The 27,469-nt window shown below is 42.9% G+C and overlaps 1 protein-coding gene across 4 annotated transcripts in view; it reads left to right on the top strand.

Annotated features, from left to right (window-relative positions):
* Positions 1-27,469, top strand: part of VPS41 (VPS41 subunit of HOPS complex) — a 142,941-nt gene that overhangs the window by 43,987 nt on the left and 71,485 nt on the right. For all 4 annotated transcript variants that reach the window (XM_085890885.1, XM_085890882.1, XM_085890883.1 and 1 more), the window contains 7 exons: positions 2,423-2,489; positions 5,699-5,793; positions 9,039-9,174; positions 10,574-10,692; positions 22,004-22,060; positions 23,557-23,618; positions 26,532-26,613. In XM_085890885.1, coding sequence (XP_085747011.1) covers positions 2,423-2,489; positions 5,699-5,793; positions 9,039-9,174; positions 10,574-10,692; positions 22,004-22,060; positions 23,557-23,618; positions 26,532-26,613 — 618 coding nt within the window. The remainder of the gene's footprint in view (positions 1-2,422; positions 2,490-5,698; positions 5,794-9,038; positions 9,175-10,573; positions 10,693-22,003; positions 22,061-23,556; positions 23,619-26,531; positions 26,614-27,469) is intronic.

Raw genomic sequence — 27,469 nt, 5'->3', positions numbered from 1 at the left:
TGCAAGAAGAACAAACAAATGAACACTTGAATAACTTGTACCATCGTGTACATGAGAAGCGCTGATGTGAAAACAGAAACTTGTACTGTACCTTGGATACATCATGCGTGCAGAAAATGAAAGTCTGGAGAAATCAGTCGTGTTGGGTTTGGTTGTGGGAAGAAGAGGAAGAGGCAGAGCTTTGCATGCCCTGGATGGATGGCGTAAATGCTGCAATCTAGCTGTCTCTGCCAGAGCTTCAGGAAGCGGTGCAGGAGAGGGATGTTTGGAGAAATTTGATCATGAATCTCACCAGAAGTCGGACACGACTTGACCCAACTGGATAGCTCGATCACCGCCGTGGGAAGAAAGGAGAAGCTAACTTCCTTGTTTGCTCTGATGAATACGTAACGTCTGAAACATCAGTTTCTTTTTGCTTGCCACGGCGGTTGGCATACCTCAATCCAAGTCCTGTTGATTTCATCCACCGAATAATAGATGATGGGGTTTTTTTAAATTTCAATTGTTATATCTTTCCAGTAGGGATCCACTGAAATTCCGTGTCATGTAAAATGTCACTTCAAGTCCTCAACTCTGCCCCCCAACGCAAAGTCCTCCATCACCTACCCCCCTCCCACCCACACCCAAAACCAACTCCCAACCCTGAGTCCACAACTCCAAGCCCTCAGCTCCCCCCATCCCCACCCAACCTCAAGTCCTCCATCTCACCCCCCCCAACCAAACCCCAACCCCCCAAGCCCCCATCTCCCACTCTCAATTCTGCAGTCTTCAAACCTCTCCCAACCCTATCCTTAAATGCTCTCCCCACTCCAGATCTTCAAACCCCTCTCCCCACCACAAGTCCTCAACTCCCCCTCCCAACCTTCCCCCCAAAACCTCAACCTCCCACAACTCTCTGTCTTCTCCCCTTCCTTTCTTCCCCTTTTCAAGATGTCAGGACCATCTCTCCAGATGTTGCTCAAGCTTTCAATAATCTGGCATGCTGTCTTGCTCTCCAAACTCTCTGCCTATGGCATCCAACTCCACACTTGGCTTACTGACTTCCTCTACTCTCGTAGCCAACGTGTGGCTCTCACCGGAATTTTTTCATATCTCTCTCCCTGTTGAGGATGGAGTACCCCCAAGGCAGCATTCTGGGCCCAGTCTTGTTCCTAATATTCATCAACGATCTTTCTGACTCTGGAAAATCCTCTTTATTTATTTGCTGATGAATCCACCCTCTAACGTGACATGCCTCATCCGTCACATGAGCAGGCTGCAGCCTCTTCCCTCTCTTCAGACCATGATAAAATCACAAGCATTTCAAACACTTGGAATATGTCTTTCAATCCTGACAAATCTCACACTCTCACTATCTCTCTCTTAAAGGACTGTATGGTAAACCCTCCCATCTATTTTCTGAGCAATCCTCTTGAGGAAGTTCAGTCACTCCAACTCCTGGTTCTCACTATCAGCGATGATCTTTCTTGAACAAGCCTCATTTCAAAGTCGATCTCCAAAGCCAGTCACCGACAGGGCTTCCTCCACCGTGCAAAGTCCTTTCTTGGCACACCTGAACTCCTGTCCACCTACAAGGCCTTCATCCGCAGCTTGATGAACCACTACTTTGGAAACCAAGGCCTTCAAAATCATTGGAATCTCCCGGCGTTGAAGCTGAGACCATGGGTCTATCACTTTCCCATCACAAACAGGCCGGTGATGTCTCTGTCTTCCACCACCTCCTTTCTGGTCTTGTACCCTCTGCTCTCTCCAGGCTTTATTTCCCCAGTTTTCTGCAGTGGTGCACGTGGCCCACCAGCAACTCCCTCTGGTGAAACTCCCAAAATTCAGAATCACTGTTCACTTCCACTCATTCATTCATCATTTTTCCTGCCTGTGGGGTCAACTTCCACATTCTCTCCATTCTCATTCTTCCCTCGAGGTCTTCAAGACCGCTGTTTACCACCACCTCAGATCGTTCCCCATCCAAAAAAAGTATCTTTTTGACCCCCGTCAAAACGGATGGAGTAAAAATAAACAACCGTTGGAGGGGGTGTTGAATACTCTGGGTTGTGGGAGAGGGGGATTTGAGGAGTTGGGGTTGGGAGGGGGAGTGCAGGACTTGGGGTAGGGAGTGGGGGGGGGGGTGTGGTTGAGTTTGTAAAGTCACATATTACATTACATGGAATTCCCATGGGTCCCTGCTTGTGTAATAATAATTGTACACTATATTAACCCTTTGAACCCTGAGTTCCTTGGACTTTCGGCTGCCCCATCCTGGGCTCCAACTGACATTGAGGGCCATGTGTTTACTTTAATGTTTGCACTGGTGGAATGTGTGATACTAATAAGCCACATGAAAGTGGAATAGCTGCCTCCTGATATCATGAGTGATTGATGAATGTATTCTCTAATGTCTGTTTTCTTTTTTTTTTTTTATCAGGTCTGCATTGTGAAGGAACGAGCACGTTCTGAAGCTCGTGATTTGCCGGGTCGCTATGTTGAGATAGGTAAAGTCAGATCTTCAACCTTCTTATTTTGAGCACCCAGGTCTCGGTTACTTTGCTCATTTCTTTGTCAGGAAATCGGCAGCCACACAGGGAAGACTCTGAGGGCCAAATTTATGAGAGGCGCTTCGCGAGGGTCTTGCTAACTCACGCCTGACCCTTAAACGGTGACAAAAACATTGTACATGCACAGATAATCGCCCATCTCGATCGCAATTCACAGAGGGAGACAAACAGCCGATTAGTTGTGCGTGCCTCGGTTACGATTCAATGCCTTTGAAACATTTATTTTGGTCAGCGTGCCATATAAGAGGTTACCTAACCAATTCACCTGAATGACTTCACATTGGCCGTGTACGTCAATTTTTAGTTTGGATGTTCTGACGGCAACATGTCGGGAAAGAAAAGAGGGGCAATTTTGCATTTGAGCAACGAATGGGTTTAATCGAAGCAATCGAGGTTCACCAAGGAGCAATGCAAGACAGGAGAAGTAACGCGGGCCCAAATAAGAAAAATCAGCTCACATGGGAAGATATTTCAAAACAATCCTCTGCCAGGGACCTCCAACAACTCCGAAGGAGGGTAAAACAAAGGCACTGGCTCGTGAGAAGAAGCTCGACGTGCAAAAAAAGCAGGAGGTGGGGAGGCTATGATCGGTGAGCAGAAATTGGTGTTTCTTCTCTCTGGGTGAAGAAATTGTTGCGATATTAACTCTCATAGCTGGAGACTTAAATGAAGTACAAATTGATGTAGATGATAATGATGATGATGCTGTAACCCCAGACAAATTTGACATCGTCGTACTTCTCCAGAGGTTGTCATCTTTCCTTGAAGATTCTCAATGCACGTCGGTGAACCATCCTCTTCTGCCTCCTCTTGAGCTAATTCGAGCACTCCGAATGCATCCATATTCACAGTCCCTCAAAACTACCAATTTATATGCCACGCAATGCTTGTTTCAAGGCTTTAAAGGCAATGTTTATTTGTTGTTTAAATGCTTACGATTATGTCTTGATCCACATTAGATAATCACTCTTCGGTGATTGGCGATTAACTTTGAACGGGTGATCATCGCACGATTAGTTATTCTAACCATGTCTAGCACTTGGACGCCTTTCATAAATTTGTCCCTAAATGCTTGAACACATAATAGTCATTGGGTAATCGAGGCCAGATCCAGGTTGTAAGAGGGATGTGGGGCTTAGGATGGTGGCGGGGGGGGGGGGGGTGAGGGTTGCAAAAGTGATCAAACTGTTCCAAGCCACAGTCTCGGATGGCAGTCTGTGCAGATCGTCCTTGTCAACAGGTGCATTTTCGTGTCTGGGGACCGCATCTTTGGTCAACATCCCTCAGCATTTGTCCTTGATGGTCTGTCGCAACTTTTCATGAGGTCGTCATACTGATTAACAACATACATCACAAAAATACAAACGCAGGGTACTTGCGGCCCATCAGTTGTCGTCACATTCAAAGGTTCCCTCATCCCCTTCACTTTTTTTTTCTTTATTTCCTTATTTTTGTTCCATTTCCGCTTCTTCCCCAGTTTTCCGTCCCACTTCTGTGATTGACAGTTTGGCCCTGTATGCAGATTGTTCACCTCCTAAGTCCTCCCCTTACTCTCTTACTTCATGATGTCTTTTCCTCCTCCAGATGACCTTCTGTTTTGCCCCTCTGCCCTGCTGTTGGTGTGTTCCCCACTCCCCCTCCCCCTTTCCACTGTTCTTTTCATTATGTTCTCCTGTCCTTTGTGTTCTAGCTCCCCCACTAGCATCGACTGGGAAGACAAAAAGAAAGGGGGAGGGGGGTTGGCGTCGACTGATTGCCTACAAGCACCCTGTGTTTCTATGTTTATGAGGCATATTGTCAATCGATAGCGATACCCTTGGCATCCTATAAAATCGTGTCCATTATCTTACTGGATGAGGGTTGGGTACAACATTGATGAGGTGCCTGTGATCCGTGTGCTTCCATTGTATGGATTCCTATTTGGTTTCAGGATCTTCAGTGATTAAGCTACTTTTCATTACCAGTCGTGAGACGAGCAATATAGTTGACCATACTCGGTGACGTAATGGTTGTAGTGTCCTGTTTGAGTCTGGGAGGTCGGTGGTTTGAACCCTAGCTGTCATTCCAAAGACTTTATTAATGGTGCTTGCTGCTTCATTGCTTGATGCTCAGCATTTTAAAAAGGATGGAGCACGGACAAGCAACCATTGAGCAGGCTTCATGGGCCTCATGGCCTCCTCTTCCATTGAAGTTCCTCGTTAGGTAACTCGTATAATAAAATTATTATAGTACAATTTGTGGGGCTGAGTTTTTTTTGTGATTAGTGGAGTAGTTGCTGCAGTCCATATCTGCTGTTGTCGATGTTTTTGATTGTTCGTCACGTCAGACTGTCCTTCGTCGTCCTTGGCACAGCGATGTTGTCTAACAACCTTATGATGGGCATCTTTTCTGTGTAGATGAGAAGTTGTTTTTGCAAGGTGCAGAAATTGCTCTTCCTAACGTATTCTTCTTGTGAGGTGTCTTCAAGCATTAAACTGTATAATGGACTCTCGAGCTAGTTGCTCCCTTCACTCCTCAATGCCAACCCGTTCTGGCAGCCATGTTCTGGATCTGTCCTTGGCGGTGTTTATTAAAGTTGTCAAACCTGCGTACATTTGGTACATCTGCCTTATTTTTAGTGCTTCTTCCCAATTTCCAATTTCTCAGCAATGTACAGATCCATCTTCCGAAGGACGGATGAGATCACTTAGTTGTTATCGGCAATCAATTTTAATTGGCCTTGTCGACGTGTAATCAGGATATTTCCAATGGTCCTTTGGTGGTGAGGTGCAAGGTTCTGAATGCCACTCCTGCTCGATTATATACCACTTGTATCTGGTTGATGATTTGGAATGACTACATCGAGCTGCTGCCTTCCCAGTTGATGATGGAATTTTGTCAACTTGATTACCATCTCCCATGTGTTTGTACATAAATCTTTGCAGGGCCCAGGCTTCCATTATTGTATTCCCTCCTTGATTCATTGCCACTTGGTATGTACATCAAGTACAAAAGTATTCTTGTGGCTTCATTTTGGAGCCATGAGATGCTTTATCAAGCTGGATTTATTTATTTATTTATTTGCACATTTTAGTGTTCATATGTTTTTTAGAGAGAAGAACACAGCTGCTATTATTGTGTGCGTGCGTGCGTCCTTGTCCTTGCAGTGGCTGCTTTTCAAATGGACTTTTTCATCAGTGGCTTGGCACCACTTGGACAGCATCTGGTTGTCCTGTCATATATTTCTGAAACTGATCAAAAGGTGAGAAAACTGGCTCTTTGGTACGAACAAAATATTAATCAAAAACCAGTGTCCTTTTTCTACGTTCTTCTATGATAAGCGAAGGTGACTTTTTGTTCTTTTTATTTATTTATTTATTTTGTTTATCTGAATTCTCAACAATATGATGGAACGTGCATTTAGCCAAACCTTATCGAGATAGTTTTGACTTGTATGAGGTGGTCTAAATCTGACCTGCACTTTTGCTGGTAAAAGGCAGCGTCTTCTTCATTCGTATGCAGCACAAGGCTGCCGGGTAGCATCGTTGGCTGAGGGTGTGGCTGTGCCGCTGATGCAGTGCACTTTGCTGGTTCAGGCAGGAACTTGGTATTTGGTCATGGTGCTGGTGATTTGGAATTTGTTCATGTTAATTAAAATTCCAGGTCAATCTAAAAACTATTACATGTGTGTCTAACAGGCAGGAGAAATTTCTGCATTTTCTGACCATTTAGGTCATTACCAAAATTTGTATAAATGGCTTGTTATCATTACTTATCAATTATTACCTCTGCCACCGAAGGTAAAGGAGGTTATGTTTTCACCCCTTTCTGTTTGTTTGTTTGTGTGCAGGATATCTCAAACAGTTGTGCACGGATCCGGATGAAATTTTGTGGACAGGCTGGGTGTGCGACAAGAACAAACTGATTAGATTTTGGTGAAGATCCGGATCTGACTACTAGAATTTTTTAAAGTGATTCTTCACCATTGAGAGATCGGATCAAAAATCATATATAGCACGATATCTCAAAAAGTTCTGGACGCATTCGGGCAAAAGCTGGTGGACATGTTGGTTGTGTGGCAAGGAAGAATTGATTCAATTTTGGTGAAAATCTGGATATGATAATTATTTAATTTTCAAAGCGATTCTTCACCATTGAGAGATCGGGCCAAAAATGATATAGTACTGTATCGAATGATATTTCAAAAATGTATTAGGCCAAATCGGTTCTCATGGATCAGGCATATTGCGTGACGGAGGTATGTGCTCTACTGAGTGCACTTCTAGCTACTCATCGTGTTTCAGGTTCCGCGGTTGGCTATTGGTTTATAGTAGATGATGGGGTGCCAGAGGCCCAACTTGGGTCGGGTGATGTGCGGGTGGGTGTTTATACAGATATTTTGGCAGCAATTTGGAATTTATCCAGGATGCTGACAAATCTCTTGCTCTTCACGAAAGAAATCATGAGATCTTTATGAAACGTCAAACGGTGATTGTTAGAAATGGGGCCGCAGCTTAATCTACATCTGAGGGACGGCGTCCTTTGTGGTGTCACGCTCTAGCTGTGAAACACCAATCCAACAGTTTATAATCCCATTGAGAATGGAATTCATAGAACGCACGGCTCATCGGCAAGTGCTCCAATTCTGCACCATCTGGTCGAATGCATAGATTTGTGGGAATATTTCATGAATTGCGATATGGCCTTTGTACAAGGAGGCCTATAAGTCCCTTTACCGCAATGAGACCAAATTAGAGCTTTTTGTTAAAGCAAATCACCTCCATGTTTACAGAAAACAAAATGAAGCCTTCAAAGAAAAGAACATCTTCCCTACAGTCAAACATGGAGGAGATTCAGTGATGTTTTGGAGTTGCTGTGCTGCCTCTGGCACTGGGTACCTTGAATGTGTGCATGGCATCATGAAATCAGATTACCAAGGCATTTTGGAGCTCATTGTTCAACCCAGTGTCAGAAAGCTGGGTGTCTGTCGAAGGTCATGTGTCTTGCAGCAGGACAATGACTCCAAACACACTTCAAAAAAGCACCCAGGAATGGTTCAACATAAAACGCTGGACTGTTCTGAAGTGGCCAGCAATGAGTCCAGATCTAAATCCCATTGAACACCTATGGGGAGATCTGAAAACAGCAGTTGAGAGAAGGTATCCTTCAAATCTGGGAGAAATGGAGCAGTTTGCACAAGAAGAGTGGGCCAAACTACCAGTAGAGAGGTGTAGGAAGCTCATTCATGGCTATAGGAAGCGCTTAACCGCAGGTATTTTGTCCAAAGGCTGTGCTACCAAATATAAAGTCTCGGGTGTCAATAATTTTGTCAACGCCATTTATTTTTATTTTCTGATTTTAAGGGATATATTAAGTTATGAATCAAAAACAAAGGTTCTGTAATATTAACAGTGAAATATAGTATTGTGGAGACTTTTGTCAATTTCAACTTTTTGTTCGATAAAATTGTGAGTTATTTGAAAAAAGTGTAAGGGTGCCAATACTTTTGGCCACGACAGTAAGTCGCCATGCAGGGGTTGTAGGTAGATGTCGAAGGGTTGGATAGTGTGACTACTGTTTGTGGGGGATGGTGGCGGGGGGATGGTTTACGCGCATGTAGAGGTGCTTTATGCACAGTTGGTTGGAGATGGTTTTGGAGCTCATTTTTGCGTGCGGCCGGTGGGTTATTGTTTATGCGTGGCTGGAGTTGGATTATGCTCGACTGGTGGGAGATGGTTTTTGCACCCGCAAAAAAAAAAAAACGTAGAAGGCAGATCACATTTTGTGAACCGCAAATGCGTGGTGTCCGTGAATGTCGAATCCACGAATGTCAGGGTTTCACGGTACTTGGACATGTTCTCTAGAATGGTGTATAAGACTACTTCCGTAGCGCTAAAGTTCGGGATTATATTTTATTCAGAGAAGTTTAAAATCTTTATTATTATTATTTTTTTTAATTGAAATATCTACTTGAACACTGTGCGGGGTATCATATTCTATGAACTCTTTAGTTATTGTAAGTACTGCACATTAAAAACCTGCATGTTAAATGTGTTTAAGAATGAATGCTGTACTGGGGACGGGTAAAAGTGACTTTCAGAGTTTAAGCCATCCCGTAAAAGTGAGAGTTAAAGGATGGCAAACCGTGTTTCCATGATCACTTGAAGACACTGAAACGTAAGAATATAGAGGTCGAAAAGTGGAACATCAATGCAACCAATTACAAACTTTGAAGTTGCTGACGGATTTGTTTAATTTTGTCTGGTCAACAAAATATTTGCATTGAATTGAGCCTCAGTTTGTACAGCCCCTTGATTTTTTTTTCCACCATTTTGCTTTTCTTGAAACTGAAGCGAACCTGGAAATATTCTATAAGGTGTCACTCTGATTTAAATTTTTATTTTTTGTTTGGAATACACTGCCGAGGAATTTAATTTGTTTTGCGGGGGAGGTCCAATTCTTTTCTTCTTTGTCAAGTAGTGGTTACGGGTGACTCTGTTGGCACAGGTTCATGGCAAAGGTGTCGCAAGTAGACCCCAACTCCGCATCCTGCACCCCCTTGACGATGACTACGAGGAACTCTCGTGCGATGCTCTATCCATTCGGGGTTACCAGAATTACCGCTGCCGTGACTACCACTTAGGTGAGTGTTTATTGAAACCTTTCATGACTGGCCTATCAGTGGGATACAAAACGGAAACTGTCCAGCCTGGCAGAGGTATATGATCGACGGAGCGCCGTTCTCATTTTACAATGTCATTCCCACCGTGATATAATTTGCCACTCTTCACACAATCCTCTGGTGTGGAAGCTCTCCATGAGTGAATCAGGGTATTTGCATTGAGGAATGTTGTTGGAGTTATCATAGAAACTACAGTATCCTTATTTCTGGTGAGCTTTTTCGCAATCATTCCATTAGCGTGACAACAGTTATGTCAAGGAGCCAGACAGTTTTCAACATATCTACTCGATTGTTCCCAAAAATGACCTCTTCTCTTCGCATTTTCGTTGTCATGGCATCTGTTGATGATTTAAAACTTTTGACTGATAACAAAAGTGTGCACACAAAACTTTTTTCAGGGGGTGAGTGGGGGGGGGGGGGAATCTTCATTTTACATTTTAATGAAATCGATATGACCAAAGCACATCACCACTCGTTGCTATGTAACGATAATGGCTGATCATATTTACTCGCGATAATAATATTTTTAAATTGGACTCAAGTGGACATGCCACATATGCTTCTTTTTTTTAACCAAAGGGGTTTTCTCTTTTGTTTTATCAGCAACAAGCAGGTGTACCTGGCATTTCTGATGCTGTTCTAATCCTGTTGGTATTTGGGGGGGGGGGTTTCTTCTTTTTTTATGGGGGGCTGAAAACACTTCCCTACATCCACGAAGGAATTCGCATAGCTACAAAAGCTTAGGCACCATCGAGCGATTTTTAGGGTTATGGTAAGTTTTGGTTTTGTTTTTTTTTCAATTTTTTACACTTTTTTTTTTTTTGCCTAAAACATTTCCTGGCACTCACTGATGAACCTCTGAAAGTTTGGCGAAGACACGTTTGGCCATCTCTGAGAAAATGGCAACACACAAACATCTCTCTTGTAACATCGATTTATAATCCGACTATAAACTTGCAATTGGTCACTGGCTTTGGCTTTGACACCAATACAAATTTTTCTTACGGACCCATAGGCATCACAAAGCCACATATATCGAACAAACAGTTTCAAATGGAAGCACCTCGCCACCATTCAAGCATTTAAATTGCATCAGATGTGGCAGTGTATGTGAATCGTTGCTTCCAGCTTGCCGGTTCATTGACAGAAGATGCTATTTGCAACTTTGCAACCTCCATCGCTACCCCATTTAGAATCCCATGCAAGTACAGGTAACTTGCTCGTGGGGTAAATTGAGCTTTGACTCATTATATCCGAAGCAATGAATTGCATGTCCATTGGACTGCACGCTATATGTCGTCACAGAAATGACTTGATGGAAATGAAATCTAACTTTTGCTCGATTTATTTGTCGTTACAGCTGCTCACCCAGGTGGTGAGTTGATGTACTACATCGTGAGTCCCCGGGATGTGGTTGTTGCAAAAGAGAGGGACCAGGATGACCACGTCGCTTGGCTATTGCATACAAAGCAGTATGAGGTATGATGTAAACAATATAGTTGCATTTTTTTCTCAAAAATTTGTCAAATTGAGCCTGTTTAGTGTGCCCATCTGAGCATGTAGCAAGCATTGCTGGGATCTCAGGTTCAAATGGTCTCTATATACTGCCCTGATTTGTCATATGTGTCCTCTGTTGTCCTTGTTATTCATGTTATACAAGTAAGTACAAAAAAAGTACATTTTTCCATATGCGCTGATACTTATTCAAAAATCCACGACGTGCTTATAGTGGTAAATGTTCTTCAGATTGGCTGCATAGATGACAGTTTTTACATTATTGCAATTTGAATTGTCCGTACCTCGGAAAACAAATTCTAAATTCCGGTTGGAACTTCCGGTTCCGGTTTTGAGCAGCGAGAGGTCTCCTTTGGGGCTCCCTGCTGACGTTCTCAAAGCTAAGTTTCCGGTTGTTATTTGTCCCGTTTTAACTGTTTAATTTTCTCACCAACATGTTACTGTGTGTTGCTAGTTCGGTTTTGTTTCAAAAATCGTGCTATTTTGTGAGTATTTTTGTCGACGTTCTTACCTGTGCTTGAGGCCTAGGCGTAGGCTTGAGGCCTACCGGTTCCACTCGGTGTTCGATCGTTTTTTTTTTTTTTGTTTGTTTGTTTTTTCTCCCCATTACCTTCATTTTCTATCCTCCCCATTACCTTCAATTTTGATCCTCCCCACTTTCCAAACATCCCCCATTCTCCAAACTAATCTCTTTCTTATCTCAAAAAAAAAAAAAAAAAAAAAACACCCAACAACAACAACACGCTCACCTTCTCCCGATTCTGCTTCTTCTTCTTCCTCTTAACTTCCTCCTCGTCTTCTTCCTCGATTTTTTTTTTTTTTTCTTACACTTCCATGACCAAATCTGTTGAACTCTCTCATATATTAATATTAACAACAAAAAAAAAATATATATATATATATATATATATATATATATATATATATATATATATATATATATATATATATATAAACCCAACAACAACACGCTCACCTTCTCCCGATTCTGCTTCTTCTTCTTCCTCTTAACTTCCTCCTCGTCTTCTTCCTCGATTTTTTTATTTTTTTTTACACTTCCATGACCTAATCTGTTGAACTCTCTCATACATTATTTTTAACAACAAAAACGATCTTATAATGCTTCATCTTCCTCTCTCACACATGTGGAACTCTTTACTGTTTCACAATGCACTACTCTTCTGCTATTTTAACAGACTGCTCTCATTTCGAGCTCTCCTTCATTCCTTGCCTAAAAAATCCAACTATTACAGCGCTTCTTCTCTCCATGCTCTGAATTCGCCTTCATTGCACCCATCAAGAATTGTGTTAAATCGCATCTCTGACCTAAAACTTTTAAAAACCACAGTTTGCCATGGATGCTCGCTTTCCATCAACCATTCTTTTTTTCCAAATTCAGTGCCAACTCACCCCCCTCACCCCTCACTCTCACTCTCAAAGCAACCATCCCACTCTTCTCCCTCCAAGCCTCCCTCTCACCTCTCTCAAAAATCCCCCCCTCACCTTTCTCCCACCTTTCATCCCCCTCACTCTTCCTTCTCAAAGTTGCCCCCTCTCATCCACCAACCTGCCTCCCTCCACTGCCCTCTCACCTCCATCTCTTCACTCCACCTCCTCAAATCCTCAACTGCCTTCTTCCTTGTCTCTTGTCCCCCCTCTCCCCCAGCACCACAGAGCCTTTTCTCCTCCTCATTCGGCCCCCTCCCCTCGCTGTTCTGCAATACCTCACACTCCTTCAGCAACCCTCCTTACCTACCCTCCCCCTCCCCCTCCACCTCCTGCACCCAAAGCCTCCTCCCCTTCCTCTTCATTAAAAGTGTGGACCTCAAATATCCGGGGCCTTCGCTCAAACCTTTCAGATCTTTCCATACAGGTTGCCACTGACAAACCAGACATTATCTGCCTAACAGAAACTTTCCTCTCCCAAGACGTGTCTGACTCCCAAGTATCTCTCCCTGGCTACTCCCTCTTACGGTATGACAGACCTGAGCCTCGTCCTGGTGGAGGTGTTGCTCTCTTCATCAAAGACTCTATTCCTCACTCTCCATGCACTGCTCTCACTCCCCCACACCCCCAGGAATACCTCTGGCTTCGGCTTCCCCTCCACTCCCACCTCATGTTTATATGTGTACTGTACCGTCCACCGAACAGTGATGACTCCATCTACACCTCACTATCCGAAAACATGGACCATCTTCTATCTTCTCATCCAAACTCTCTCTTCCTCTTATGTGGTGACTTCAATTGTCATCACGCCAGTTGGCTAGGTGTGGGTACCTCTCTCACCTGCCATGGCACCTCAGCAAAAGCTTTCTGCGACTCATTGGGACTGACTCAATCGGTCAACTTCCCAACCCGGATCTCAACCAATGGTACTCCATCTCTTCTGGATCTGATTTTGACAAATTTCCCTGACAATATCTGCTGCTCTTCCTTCGCTCCAATTGGTTCTTCTGACCACGTCCTTGTCAAAGTGGACATCTCTCTGGCTGTTATCAGAGAACCACCTCACCGCCGTCGAGTCTGGCATTTCACTCAAGCCGACTGGCAGGGTCTCCGAGCAGCCATCAAACTTACAGACTGGTCTCCTATCACTACTTTCTCAAACATCAACTCATCCTGGGAATTCTTTCAAAGAAACTTGCTCTCCCTCATGCACAGATTTATCCCCTCTCGTGTTCAGTTGTCTTACCCTTCCTCCCGCCCTTGGTTTCCTGAAGCTTGTGGCGAGGCAGTTGTCCTGAAACAACTTGCCTTTGCCTCATGGAAAGCAAACCCAACTGAGGGCAATCTCAGTTCTTTCCACAAAGCTCGGAACAAGTGTGTATCTACCCTCAGGAGAGCCAGAAAACAACATCTTTCTCATCTCAAGTCTGAACTCTCAAGCCTCTCTCCCTCCTCAAAATCCTGGTGGCGTTTAATCAAATCTGTTTCTGGTGTATGTTCCCCCTCCATCCCCTCCCTCACCTCAAATGGCCGCACTGCTGATTCCACACGTGATAAAGCTGAATGTCTAAACTCGGTGTTTGCAGCTAAATCTTGTGTCCTAAACCCATCACTATCTCTACCCACTTTACCCAGTCGCACCCAACTGTCCCTGGACTCTGTATCCTTTTCTCCTGACAAGGTGGAGAGCTTGCTTTCAAACCTCGAGTCAGATTCTGCAACCGGTCCAGACGGCATCAGCCCACGTGTCCTCAAAGCCTGCTCTTCTGCTCTTGCTCACCCTCTCTCTGTTCTATTCACCCTCTCATTTGCCCAAGGTCATCTGCCATCTGCTTGGAAATCTGCTAACATCACTGCCCTGCATAAAAAAGGTGCAAAAACAGATCCCTATAACTACAGACCAATCAGCCTTCTCCCAATCATCAGCAAGGTGATGGAATCCATCATCGCCTCTGATATGAAATCCTTCCTCTTCTCCAATGGCTTGATTTCCAATCATCAATTTGGTTTCAGACCAGGTCACTCTACCCTGGATATGCTGCTTCTGCTCTCCCATCAATGGATGGAGGTCCTCAATGCCAGACAGGAAATCCGAGCCGTATCCCTGGACATATCACGTGCTTTTGACACAGTCTGGCACCCTGCCCTACTCACCAAACTCTCTTCCCATGGTATTCAAGGCCATCTCCACTCATGGCTCGCAGACTTCCTCTCCTGTCGCAGTCAACGTGTGGCCCTAAATGGAGTTCTTTCATCCCCTCTTCCTGTGCAGGCTGGAGTTCCTCAAGGTAGCGTTCTGGGCCCTGTTCTTTTTCTGGTTTTCATCAATGATCTCTCGGACTCTCTGGAAAATCCTCTATTTCTCTTTGCCGACGACTCCACCCTCTGCCGTACCATCTGTCATCCCTCAGACCGGCAAGCAGCAGCTTCTTCACTCACTGCAGATCTGGATAAAATCACAAACTGGTCCAACACGTGGAACATGTCTTTCAATCCAGACAAATCTCACACTCTCACTATGTCTCTTCGAAAGGACCGTTTACAAAACCCCCCCATCCACTTTCTCAACAATCCTCTGGAAGAAGTCTTTTCTTTCAAGCTTCAAGGTCTCACTATCTGCCATGACCTTTCCTGGGAAAGTCACATTTCCAACCTCGCCTCAAAAGCCAGTCGCCGACTGGGAATCCTCCGTCGTGCTAAGTCCTTCCTCGGCCCTCTTGAGCTCCTGACCACTTACAAAGCTTTTGTCCGTAGCCTGATGGAGTACTGCTCTCCCCTCTGGGGTGGTGCTCCTGCCTCCCACCTTTCTCGGCTTCACGCTGTCGAAACCAGGGCATTTAAGATCATCGGCATCTCCCGCAATGAAGCTGAGTCTTTGGGCCTCTCACTCAATCACCGCAGGTTGGTCGGTGGTCTTTCTGTCTTCTACCGACTCCTCTCCAGCCTTGCCCCCCTGCTCTCTCTGCGATTTGTCCCCACCACATTTCCACAGGGCGCTCAAGGTCCGCCAACAACCCCCTTCTGGTAAAACTACCAAAATCACGAATCACTGCTCATCTTCACTCTTTCATTCCTCTTTTTTCCCGCCTTTGGAATAAACTTCCTCACTCTATTCTTTCCCATTCTTCCCTCCAGGCTTTCAAAACAGCTGTTCACCACCACCTCTTATCTTCCCCCATCCAAATCCTCAATCTTTTCTACCCCTGATAATCCACCCAAGCCCACTTCCTTCATTTCTCCTACTTTCCTTCCTGAAAGTCCCTGAAATGTCCATGTTCCCCGGTCCCATCCCCATCCCTCTCCCTTCCACAGTTCACCTAATGTGTCTGTTCCCCACTGTTTTGTCCCTTCCACTCCCGCCCCTCTTGTCTCATGCCTCCTAGCTCTGAGTTGTGTGATAGCTCTCATACGAGCCTTGACCAAGGTATACAAAAAAAAAAAAAAAAATACATTTTCAGTCCTCGAGCACATATCGGTTTAAACGTCGCAACAAGTTCGTTTTCCATGTCCGGTTAAAAGGCCCGTCTTCCACTCCCTATCTCCTCCGAACCTTTCACACTCTCAACAATTACTTTCTCATTCTTCACCGTTCACATCAAAGTCCTCGTGTTAAGCCCGAATTTCTGACACGTCTGTGACTGCTTCGAACAAGAGTTGTCAAACGCGATAATCTCAATCTTCTTTTCACGGGTGTGTGATCGACGCTTCACTGGCGTGTCCATTTTGATCATGATGAAAAATTTTGTTTTACAACTATCGTAAAGGGTTGTAAAACACCCCTTTACGACCCTTGATAAACAACGTTGTTTTGAACGTCCAACTCTTGTAAGTACCAGTCCCAGACGTGCAGGAAATTCGGACTTAAAGCTTAAGTACTGTTGTGGAACTCTTAAGACTCAATGTCCACTCAAGGCAAATAGTGGGGCAACTTAGCATAACAATTGTGCATTTTGTGAGGAAAGCACCAAATTTGGCACACTAGTAGCCTAACATATTATTAACAGATTTGGATATTGGGCCATCTCAAAAATTTTGATGGCAGTGGAAAATGGCTGCCACAGCCATCAGTGGCTGAATTTGAGATGGCCCAATATCCAAATCTGTTCATTATATGTTAGGCTACTAGTGTGCCAAATTTGGTGCTTTCCTCACAAAATGCACAATTGTTATGCTATATTTAGCTAAGTTGCCCCACTAAAAGTACAATTCAATCAGAGAATATTTATTATCGCACGTAATATTACGGAACAAAGGAGCATCGATGTGATACATACAATGGTCTCTGCTAAATCAGAGTTTTAGGAATCGTCTATATATAATACCCAAGGGAAGGTAGGGGAAAGTTTAGAGGGCCAGCGAGAAGAGCAGAGAACAAGAGGAGGAGGGAAGTCGGGTCATAATGACCCACGTCTGACCTTGTCTGAGCCAGTTTAAAGTAATATGCACACAAGAGAGACATCTCAGAAAGTTCTTATCGTCTTGGTTAAAGACAACAAACGAATCAAAAAGCCGAGCAAGGGTCCAACTGCAAGTAAAGCAATTCTGGACAGATTAATGCATCAGGCTGTCAACATCACATAAATCCTTTAGAGAGGCCTGTCAGAACATGGCAGGCACATTAATTAGAAATCTAAGAACAGAGAGAGAAAGCGGGAGGGGAAGAGAAGGGAGAAGTAACAGGAGAGGACATTGAGTGCATCCAGGAAAGCTAAGCAAGAGAGGATGCAAGTTCCTATAAAATATGTTTGATTATAGGTTCCAATAAAATGAGTTGCATCAAAATGAATACACCTTAGTCACAAGAAAACAGGTGTAGTAATTGGAAACGGGTGTAATGAACTAAAACTGCAATTCTTATACATTAAGTGCATTAATGGCCACATTTAAGCAGATTGATTATTATTAAACTACTATTAAAAAGGAAGTCCACTTCAACAGTACCAATAAAACACGAAATACTCTCGTTTTTGAGTTGATAATATTTTCAGTTTTCAAAGCCTTACAATGACGTTTTTATGTGCACTTATTTTTTAATGGAGAAATCAAATAGGGAGGTCCGTACGCGCTTACCTTTCATATGTGCTTATATTCAAGTGGACGCTTATTATTCAGATTCCACTGCATATATCTAAAATAGAAAGCTCTTTCTAACCACTGACTGACTAATTGACATTAAAGATCGGTAGCTTCCCAGTGACATAGAAAGGTGAAATTTTTCATGCCGATAGACATCAAAGCCGGTACACCAGAAAAAAAAAAATCACAGAATCGTCGGGCAACATCCATAAATGAAAATATAAATGAATTTTAAAAATGCAGGTGAGAAATCCGAGACAAATGGGGAAGCACGGTTATTTTATATGCCGACAGACATCGAATCTGATACACGAGTTAAAATGACAGAACTGTCGGAAAGCGTCTGTAAATTAAAATATAAATAAATGAATTTAATTAAATGAAAAATCAAATGCAAGTGAGCAACCCGAGACAATGGGGAAGCACAGTGTGTGTGTGTGTGTGTGTGTGTGTGTGTGTGTGTGTGTGTGTGTGTGTGTGTGTATGTGTGTGTGTGTGTGTTTATATGTATACACACACACACACACACACACACACACACACACACACACACATACAGGGTGTCCCTAAAAAAATGACATCATTTGAAACTTGAATATCTAAGTAATTACATGTCCCAGGCAAACGAAAGTAAATAGGCTTCATGTTGAACAATAAAATATTTATTTATCAAAATTCCAACAAGAGATTCAGAGGGATGTAGATTTTATAACCGCTTTCTCAAAACTTCACAAATGTTCAATATGCGCACCGCCTGTGACACGACACACGTCAAGTCGGTGGTCCAGCTCCTGCCAAACACGCTGTAGCATGTCTTGCGTAACATTCTCCAGCGCCTCAGTGATTCTCTGCTTAAGTTCCTCTAGGCTTGTAGGAAGAGGGAGGATATAGACCAGTCCTTTCACATAGCCCCATAGATAAAAATCACAAGGTGTCAAGTCAGGTGAACGTGGTGGCCATTTCAACAGCATATTGTCATTATCACTGGCACGCCCAATCCATCTTCCTGGTAGATTCTCATTGAGATAAGAATTAAACATTCAACTTAGTTACTTTTTACACATTTTGTTAAAATTTGAGATAATTTGAGCGAGAATTAGCTATGTTATTAGACTACGAAATGATGTCATTTTTTTAGGGACACCCTGTATACTGTATATATGTATATATATATATATATATATATATATATATATATATATATATATATATATATATATATATATATATATATATATATATATATATATATATATATATATATATATATATATATATATATATACCAAGCTTGCACACTAAAAACTCGGCTCGCCGTCACACAATCCCTATGAAATTGCTGTGGCACTTAGCGGACATGCCGACAATGTTTGGGAAGTCTTGGCGTTCCAAAGTACCACTTGCCTTTTGCACAATGTGTATTTTTGTCATTCCCCGTGTATGGTCTGTCGTCTGCTACCAGCTATGTTGTACTGCTATCCCGTGCATGTGCACGGGTATCGCTTATATATATATATATATATATATATATATATATATATATATATATATATATATATATATATATATATATATATATATATATATATATATATATATATATATATATATATATATATATATATATATATATATATATATATATATATATACAGTGGGGAGAACAAGTATTTGATACACTGCCGATTTTGCAGGTTTTCCCACTTACAAAACACGTAGAGGTCTGTAATTTTTATCATAGGTACACTTCAACTGCGAAAGACGGAATCTAAAACAAAAATTCTGAAAATCACATTGTTTGATTTTTTAAATAATTAATTTGCATTTTACTGCATGAAATAAGTATTGGATCACCTACCAACCAGTAAGAATTCCAGCTCTCACAGACCTGTTAGTTTTGTCTTTAAGAAGCCCTCCCATTCTCCACTCATTACCTGTATTAACTGCACCTATTTGAACTCGTTATCTGTATAAAAGACAGCTGTCAACACTCAATCAATCAGACTCCAACCTCTCCACAATGGGCAAGACCAGAGAGCTGTCTTAGGACATCAGGGACAAAATTGTAGACTCGCACAAGGCTGGGATGGGCTACAGGACAATAGGCAAGCAGCTTGGTGAGAATGCAACAACTGTTGGCGCAATAATTATTAGAAAATGGAAGAAGTTCAAGATAACAGTCAATCTCCCTTGGTTCTGGGCTCCATGCAAGATCTCACCTCGTGGAGCCTCAATTATCATGAGAAAGGTGAGGGATCAGCCCAGAACTACACGGCAGGTCCTGGTCAATGACCTGAGGAGAGCGGGAACCACAATATCAAAGAAAACCATAAGTAACACACTACGCCGTCATGGATTAAAATCCTGCAGTGCATGCAAGGTCCCTCTGCTCAAGCCAGCGCATGTCCAGGCCCGTCTGAAGTTTGCCAATGACCATCTGGATGATCCAGAGGAGGAATGGGAGAAGGTGCTGTGGTCTGATGAGACCAAAATAGAGCTTTTTGGTTTAAACTCCACTCGCCGTGTTTGGAGGAAGAAGAAGGATGAGTACAACCCCAAGAACACCATCCCAATCGTGAAGCATGGAGGTGGAAACATCATTCTTTGGGGATGCTTTTCTGCAAAGGGGACAGGACGACTGCACCGTATTGAGGGGAGGATGGATGGGGCCATGTATCGCGAGATCTTGGCCAACAACCTCCGTCGCTCAACAAGAGCATTGAAGATGGGGCGTGGCTGGGTCTTCCAGCATGACAACGACCTGAAACACACAGCCAGGGCAACTAAGGAGTGGCTCCGTAAGAAGAATCTCAAGGTCCTGGAGTGGCCTAGCCAGTCTCCACACCTGAACCCAATAGAAAATCTTTGGAGGGAGCTGAAAGTCTGTGTTGCCCAGCGACAGCCCCAAAACCTGAAGGATCTGGAGAAGATCTGTATGGAGGAGTGGGCCAAAATCCCTGCTGCAGTCTGTGCAAACCTGGTTAAGAACTATAGGAAACGTCTGATCTCTGTTATTGCAAACAAAGATTTCTGTACCAAACATTAAGTTCTGTTTTTCTGATGAATCAAATACTTATTTCATGCAATAAAATGCAAATTAATTATTTAAAAATCATACACTGTGATTTTCAGAATTTTTGTTTTCGATTCCGTCTTTCACAGTTGAAGTGTACCTATGATAAAAATTACAGACCTCTACGTGCTTTGTAAGTGGGAAAACCTGCAAAATCGGCAGTGTATCAAATACTTGTTCTCCCCACTGTATATATATATATATATATATATATATATATATATATATATATATATATATATATATATATATATATATATATATATATATATATATATATATATATATATATATATATATATATATATATACATACACACACATACATACATATGTACTAGTGCACAAAATATAGAATGATTCCTGGAAAGTTCAGCACATTTTGGTTTTATTCCTATTTGATGCAGAGTTGAAGATCGTTCATCTACTTATTATGATCCATTCTTTTTGCTGGATACATCTTCCTACTTTTCATGATCTTTTGCTCCTTTATGATACTTTTTGTTGTCATTTCTGAGAATGTGGAACAAGGCTGAATGTGTAACATGGTTACACTTCTTCGAATGCTCTTCACTTTTCAATCCATGGGTTACAGAGAATTCTTGAGAAATCTTACTCCATTACCTGGTCTTGCTCGCAGCAACAAATTTTTCCTTCCTCTGTCATTTAAACTACTTTTTGCTCCTGATTTTTCGGGCAAATACATCAAGACATTTATTTTTATCTTTTTTTTATATATATTTTTAGAAACCTCTCCACCCCAACCCCCCCAATCCCCCCCCCATCTCCAAACATTTTACAATAACAAGTTTTTGTCATGATTTGCGATAGGCTGTTGATATTCACCCTGCTGTGGAATCACGGTCGTAGCAAGGGTTGGCAGCGCCTTGGGCCGGATTTGCACCTGCACCCTTTGTTTCTGTTCCGCTACCAAAGCGCTTCTCGCATATAGGAAATGTGGACTGAACTTGAATATCGAGCATTACTGAAATACATCGAAGTAAGATGATCACTGAGCTGAGAAATTATTAATATCAGTCGTCTCAAAAGATAACCTATCAGACTCCGTCGCCATTACTGTGAACAAAACTCACCGGAGATGAGGGACAGTGACCTTTTTCATGAGATGCCGAACGCGACAATAGTTTTGAGCCCTAAATAACCCGCTTTGTGCCGGATGAAACCCCCGCTTTCTTCTAGTCCTGGGCCTTTACCTGTAACTGAGTTTCGAAAAAAAATTTCCCCCCAAAATGAAACGATTCCCCGATCGTTCATTTGGTCCCAAGGTTAATAACCAATTAACCATTGATTTTATTGTATTTATTTTTTTCTAAAATTTATAAATTACTAAAAGATAGTATTGCGTACTTTCTAACGGCCCCGTGTTGGAGTTAAACGATCCGTGAGCATGTGATGAATCAGCTCATTCTGGTATAACCGTGGTGGAGGTTGGCATGGATAAGAGGTGTCGAGCTCATCGTTTTAATAGCGCAATAAATGCGTGTTTCCCAATCGGCCCGTTACCGGATTTTGCCGCAGATTGTGACTACACCGCGTCTGTTCTTGTTGCAGAATGAAAGTGACATAAACGATCAGATAATTGATTAAAATGTTTTCTGGTTGCATCATCTATCCACAAACTTACGTCTGTTTTATTGTTTGTTTGTTTTTGACCCACAGGCAGCTCTGCTTGCAGTTGAGCTGAGCCAGAAAACACTGAAACGTCATAACATGCTGGTAAATCGACACTTTTTGTGTACAACGCGTTGCTGCTGATTTGCATCACTGCTGGGAGTGCGGTCATCCTGTTGATGCAGTGCCCCTCCCTGTAGGTTAGAACAGGAATTTGTAATTTGGACAGGGTGCCGGTGATAAACTTGTCCTCATTCATGAAAGACAATCCTGGGATCTTTAAGATCCACCGATAGTGCAAGCATATTGGAATGCAGTTTAACGTCCGTCCCATGGACGGCTTGCTCATCGTTTAATCGCACTGCCTGCGAAACACCAGGGTGATAGTTTGTAGGTGGGCCGAGATTTGAACCCTGACCCATACGGCTCAGTGGCGAGCGCACAAACTGTACCTCTTGGCTATCCTTCCAGCTTTCTGGTAAATGTTGACATGACTTAAACTGCGTCCTTTTGGTTTTAGATTTGCAGTTCAGCATGTGATTGTATTGTGGAAATGTTGGATAAGGGCCATCAACTCATACATGTTAACTGCAATAACTGGTTGTAATTTTGATGACCACCCCCTTCCCCACCTACAATGTTATGCCCCATCTTCTTTTTCTCCCCTTCCCCAACCCTCCTTTCCCAAAAATTATCTGTGTTAGCCCTTGTCCTTCTTCTATCCTTCCCCTTCCATGCACATAGAGTGTGGATTATATTCATGTTTGAGAGGGATGGGGAAAACATTTCTGGCTTTAGGTTTAGGGTTCAATGGAATCTGAAAGGCGAATTCGGGGAGAATGTCCAGTGGAAACAAAATGTTGACCTGAATGCTGCAAGTAGTCGGAATGAGACTCAGACTTTTTATTAGCCCCGTTGGACTTGGTCCGAAACGGGGCCTTATGGATTTGGTCTCGATTTTCGCGCAAGTGCGTCCGCAATCATATCTCGGACATGTATGGAATCGATTTTTATTCGTATTTGGCACAAAGACAACACGTCGTTTTTTTTTTCGACATCCAACATGGCCGACCTGCAGCCATTTAACCTGTTAAAAAAACCCCCAATGTTGAACATGTCCTCAACCATTTCTCAGATATGCATTTACAAATGTTGTTTAAACTTGACTCACAGAAAATGAATGATGGTTTACATATGCACATCCATTTTTTTTTTTAATCAGTTCCAAGATGGCCGACTGGTGGCCATTTTGTGACTTCAATGTGTCCCCAACCATTTCTCAGGCATGCATGCTCCGGTTTTGTTCAACCTTGGCACAAGCACAGTACATGATGGTGTACACGTGTGCGTCACTTTATTTTGCAATCTGATCAACAATGGCTGACTGGTAGACTAGTAGACTGGTGGCCATTTTAGCTGTACATAAGTAAGGGCTAGCCCTTTAAATCCGTACAACAAAATTACTAAAACAACAGGGGCTATGACATTTTATGTCTTTTTTTTATTTTTTTTATTTTTACTTGTTCCAATTGTGCTGGCTTTGACTTGCTAGTTTAACTTAAAACGTATGTTGAATCATATGATGTAAAAATGTTTTTCAGGAAGTGGGACAATCGTACATAATCCACCTCATCAATAAAGGAGATTTTGATCTGGCTGCAAGGTATGGAGCATATTACAATAACATCATCATCGTATGTCACAGCAAGATGTGTACTGCACTTCGCTGTGTAATGTTGTTTCTAAAATGGACCACATGTAGTTTCTTCCACCATATTACGCAGCAGTTCGTGCCTCAAACCTATGGTCACTCTGTGGAACTTGAGGGGCAGGGAGGGGTCTGCACCTGTGTTGTATTGATGAGATTGTTGGTATGACTTGTATTTATTCCTCCTGCATTTACCTGCCCAACTCCTCACCATTGTTCATTGTGTTTTTCCGATGCTCTTTTATTTTATTTATTTATTTGTCTTAAGGCAATCAAATTTGACTAATCCCACAGCCTTGCTTTACACATAAGCCAGTTTAACATATTTTGGTGAGTAAAGACAATGGAATTCACAATTATTTTCTGTTAGCGTCCACTTTCCAGTCGTGTGATTGCATCAATTGATCGTGGTTCAATGCAGGAAACTCGTTGCATTGAATACTCAATTGGCCAAATTTCAACGACTGATACACCCACTCCCTATGGGAGCCGCAGGAAGGGTCGTGTTGTTATCCTCTCTGGGGTATATGGATCACAGTAGATCTAGGTTCCGGTCCATTATTCTTTGGTGGACGTGATGAGCATTTAATGCCTCAAGGATGTCGGGATTCCTCCAAATTTCTTTCAGTTGGTGTTAAACTGTTTATAAGGCAATCGTACGTGTTTGTGGTTTATAATATTTTTACGCGGTGAAGCCGCTTCAGTATTTGGGTATGTCCTTTCCATCCGTCCATCCATCATCCGTCAATAATGAAGAAGAAGAACCTCTCTAACCCACTGTTTAATTCTTAAGGGTTCTAAAGTGTAATTCTCGAGTGTTCTAAAGGGTTCTAGAGGTTAATTCTAATGGGTTTTGTTCGGTTCTAGACTTTGCCTATTTCATCTATCTATAATTCCAGCAATCTGTCTGTCTGTCTGTGACCGCTGTTTCTCGACAACCACTAGTCCGATCTAATTGAAACTTGCCAGGTATATTTCTGGGGACCTGAGTATGTGCCTTTTCAAGGTTTGATATTAATCGGACAAGTGGTTCCCAAGTTCTGGCCATTTATTTACCCAACCAGTGACAGGGCACGTTGTTGCGTAGGCATGGCCGATGGGGAAAGGGCGCCTTAGTTACCAATGACAGGACACGTTGCTTGGCGTTTTGCACCCACAGTATCTATCTTCTATCTTTCTATAATTCCAGCAATCTCTGTTTGTTTGCCTTTCAAAAGGTTTGAAATTAATCGGACAAGTGGTTCCCAAGTTATGGCCAAGTTAGAGCGCGTTCCCCATTACGGGTTACAACGTACGGACTTCTGGATAGTGATGACTTACTGTATTCCAATAATTTCTCGATTTCTTATGCGCATTTATAGATAAACACAATGCCCAATTCCCAGTTGTCGTTTATGAGAGTGAAGGAACGGCCTGTGTGGTTGTTTGAAAGTTTTTTTTTTTTTGCACGTACGGGCACGCGAGAGCGAAGGAACGGCCTGTGTGTTTGTTTCTGGCATGTGGTTTGAAAGTTTTTTTGTTTTTTTTTTGCACGTACGGCCACGCACGTACGGGCACGCGAGAGCGAAGGAACGGCCTGTGTGGTTGTTTCTGGCATGTGGTTTGAAAGTTTTTTGGTTTTTTTTGCACGGACGGCCATGCACGTACAGGCACGCGAGAGCGAAGGAACGGCCTGTGTAGTTGTTTCTGGCACGTGGTTAGAAAGATTTTTTTTGAGCGAAGGAACGGCCTGTGTGGTTGTTGTTTCTGGCACGCGGTTTGAGTTTTTTTTTTTTTCATGTACGGGCACACACTAGTATTAAAAATGCCAAACTGAACTGCTTCCTTCGGACAGGGTGGGATTTTATTTTTAATTATTATTATTTATTTATTTATTTTTGTTTGTTTACTTCTGGTCGGCTTGCCCCACGAAATGCGACAATACAATATTTATATCCACGTATTTATCTGAAACTTGATGGACAGGGACAAACTGATTAGATTTCGGCGAAGATCAGGATTTGGATCCAGATCCACAAATTTAAGTGAGTCTTCATCATTGATAGATGGGGCTAAAAACGATACATAGTATTGAAAAAAAGTTGTAGACGGATGACAAAACTTGGTGGATGAGTTGGTTCGGTGACAGGAACAAGCCGATTAGATTTTGTTTGCAACATTGTGAGGCTTGCTGTACGTGATGGCTTACTTCCTGCATTGAAGTTGCTTTCAAGGGAACTTTAAACCGACGATATTATTAACCTTAAATAGTGTTGTAAATTTTGCAATTTCTAGAAAGCAACCTTGCTTTGACAAGAAGAATAATCGGTAATGAGTACATGAGACTGATAGGGCGGATTTGCATCCGGACCTAGCATCAAACGTGCAAGCAGCACATGCCATTATTAAAGACATTGGTGTGACTCGTTCGATCCCAGTCTCGGCAGACGCTCTAACCCGTTACACCACCGAGTCTTGTTGAGCCAGGAATGAAGCGTCCTTGGTCATTTGGAAAATTAAGATGCTGTAGTGCTGGGGGAAAATACTGCAACAGTTTTTAACATCTTTCAGAGTAAGACCAGAGATGGGGATGTGTTTATATCTGCCGTGACAATGGCGATTATGTACCTTGTCTTGCAGCACGCCTTTCGCCAAGCCATTTTTTTCCTGCCTCTTCCGGCCTGAGTAGTATTGCCAACTTTCACACGATGTTTCTCCATGGTCGAACATGTCGAAATGTTCATAATGTGTGGGATCACCTTCACACCGATTTATGAAAAGTGATCCCACCTGAGTGCCAATATTGAGGGCACGTCGGTGGCCTCTCGTGTTCTCATCACCAAATTCACGAATGCCTGAGTTTTCTGATGAAATCTTTCTCCTCTTCAGGACTTGCCAGAAGGTCCTGGGAAAGAACACCGAATTATGGGAAAATGAAGTGTACCGCTTTAAAGAAATTGGACAGCTCAAGGTGAGGCGGAAGCACGCCATCTCGGATGACGTGGCATTAGCATGAGGCTCTCATCAATGTTGTTCACATTTGGAGACTTCGATATGAAATAGCAGATGCAACGACTTATTACCTCTGCCACCGAAGGTGAAGGAGGTTATGTTTTCACCCCTTTCTGTCTGTTTGTCTGTCTGGCTTAGTCTGTTTGTGTACAGGATATCTCAAAAAGTTGTGGACAGGTTCAGTGTGTGACAAGGATGACCCGATTAGATTTTGGTGAAGATCCGGATCCGGATCCGACTACTATAATTTTTTAATTGATTCTTCATCAATCAGAGATAGGTCTAAACGGATATATTGTTACGAATCTGGAAACCATTCGCATTCACACATACAGTTGACCCAAAGTTTAGTTATTTCGTTAAGTATATGTGGATAGTTAGAATCTCTCCCCTATGTCTAATGGGAATTTCATGTGTGCTGGGGGTTTCTTTTATAGTCAGGTTTTTTACATCTTGAAATCACACAACCCTCGCTTCACTCCTCCTCCCACTCTGCGGACGAACAAGCGCTTCACCCGCCCAGCTTTCACTACACACCACGGCGCCATAACCCACGTGTTCGAGGCCATGGACATAAGTGGGGGTGAGATCGTCTTGGGGCCGGCCTCGCCCCAGCCGGATGGGGTGTTCCCCTCGTCCAATCGGGGGTGAGATCACTTCAGGGCCAACCCCGCCCCAGCCAGATGGGATGTTCGCATCGTTCAATGAGGGGAGGACACCGATCTCCCGACGCCCCCCCCCCGACCAATCCGGAGGTGAGTTACCTCAGAGCGGATCCCTCCACCCGCGTGGGGGGAGGGGGGAGGATAAGAAAG

Source organism: Eptatretus burgeri, chromosome 8 (genome assembly GCF_056783735.1).
Source record: "Eptatretus burgeri isolate ZD-2024b chromosome 8, Ebu_testis_v1, whole genome shotgun sequence".
NCBI lineage: Eukaryota > Metazoa > Chordata > Myxini > Myxiniformes > Myxinidae > Eptatretus > Eptatretus burgeri.
The sequence above is the reverse complement of the archived record's forward strand: the minus strand, read 5'-3'. Positions and strand labels throughout refer to the sequence as shown.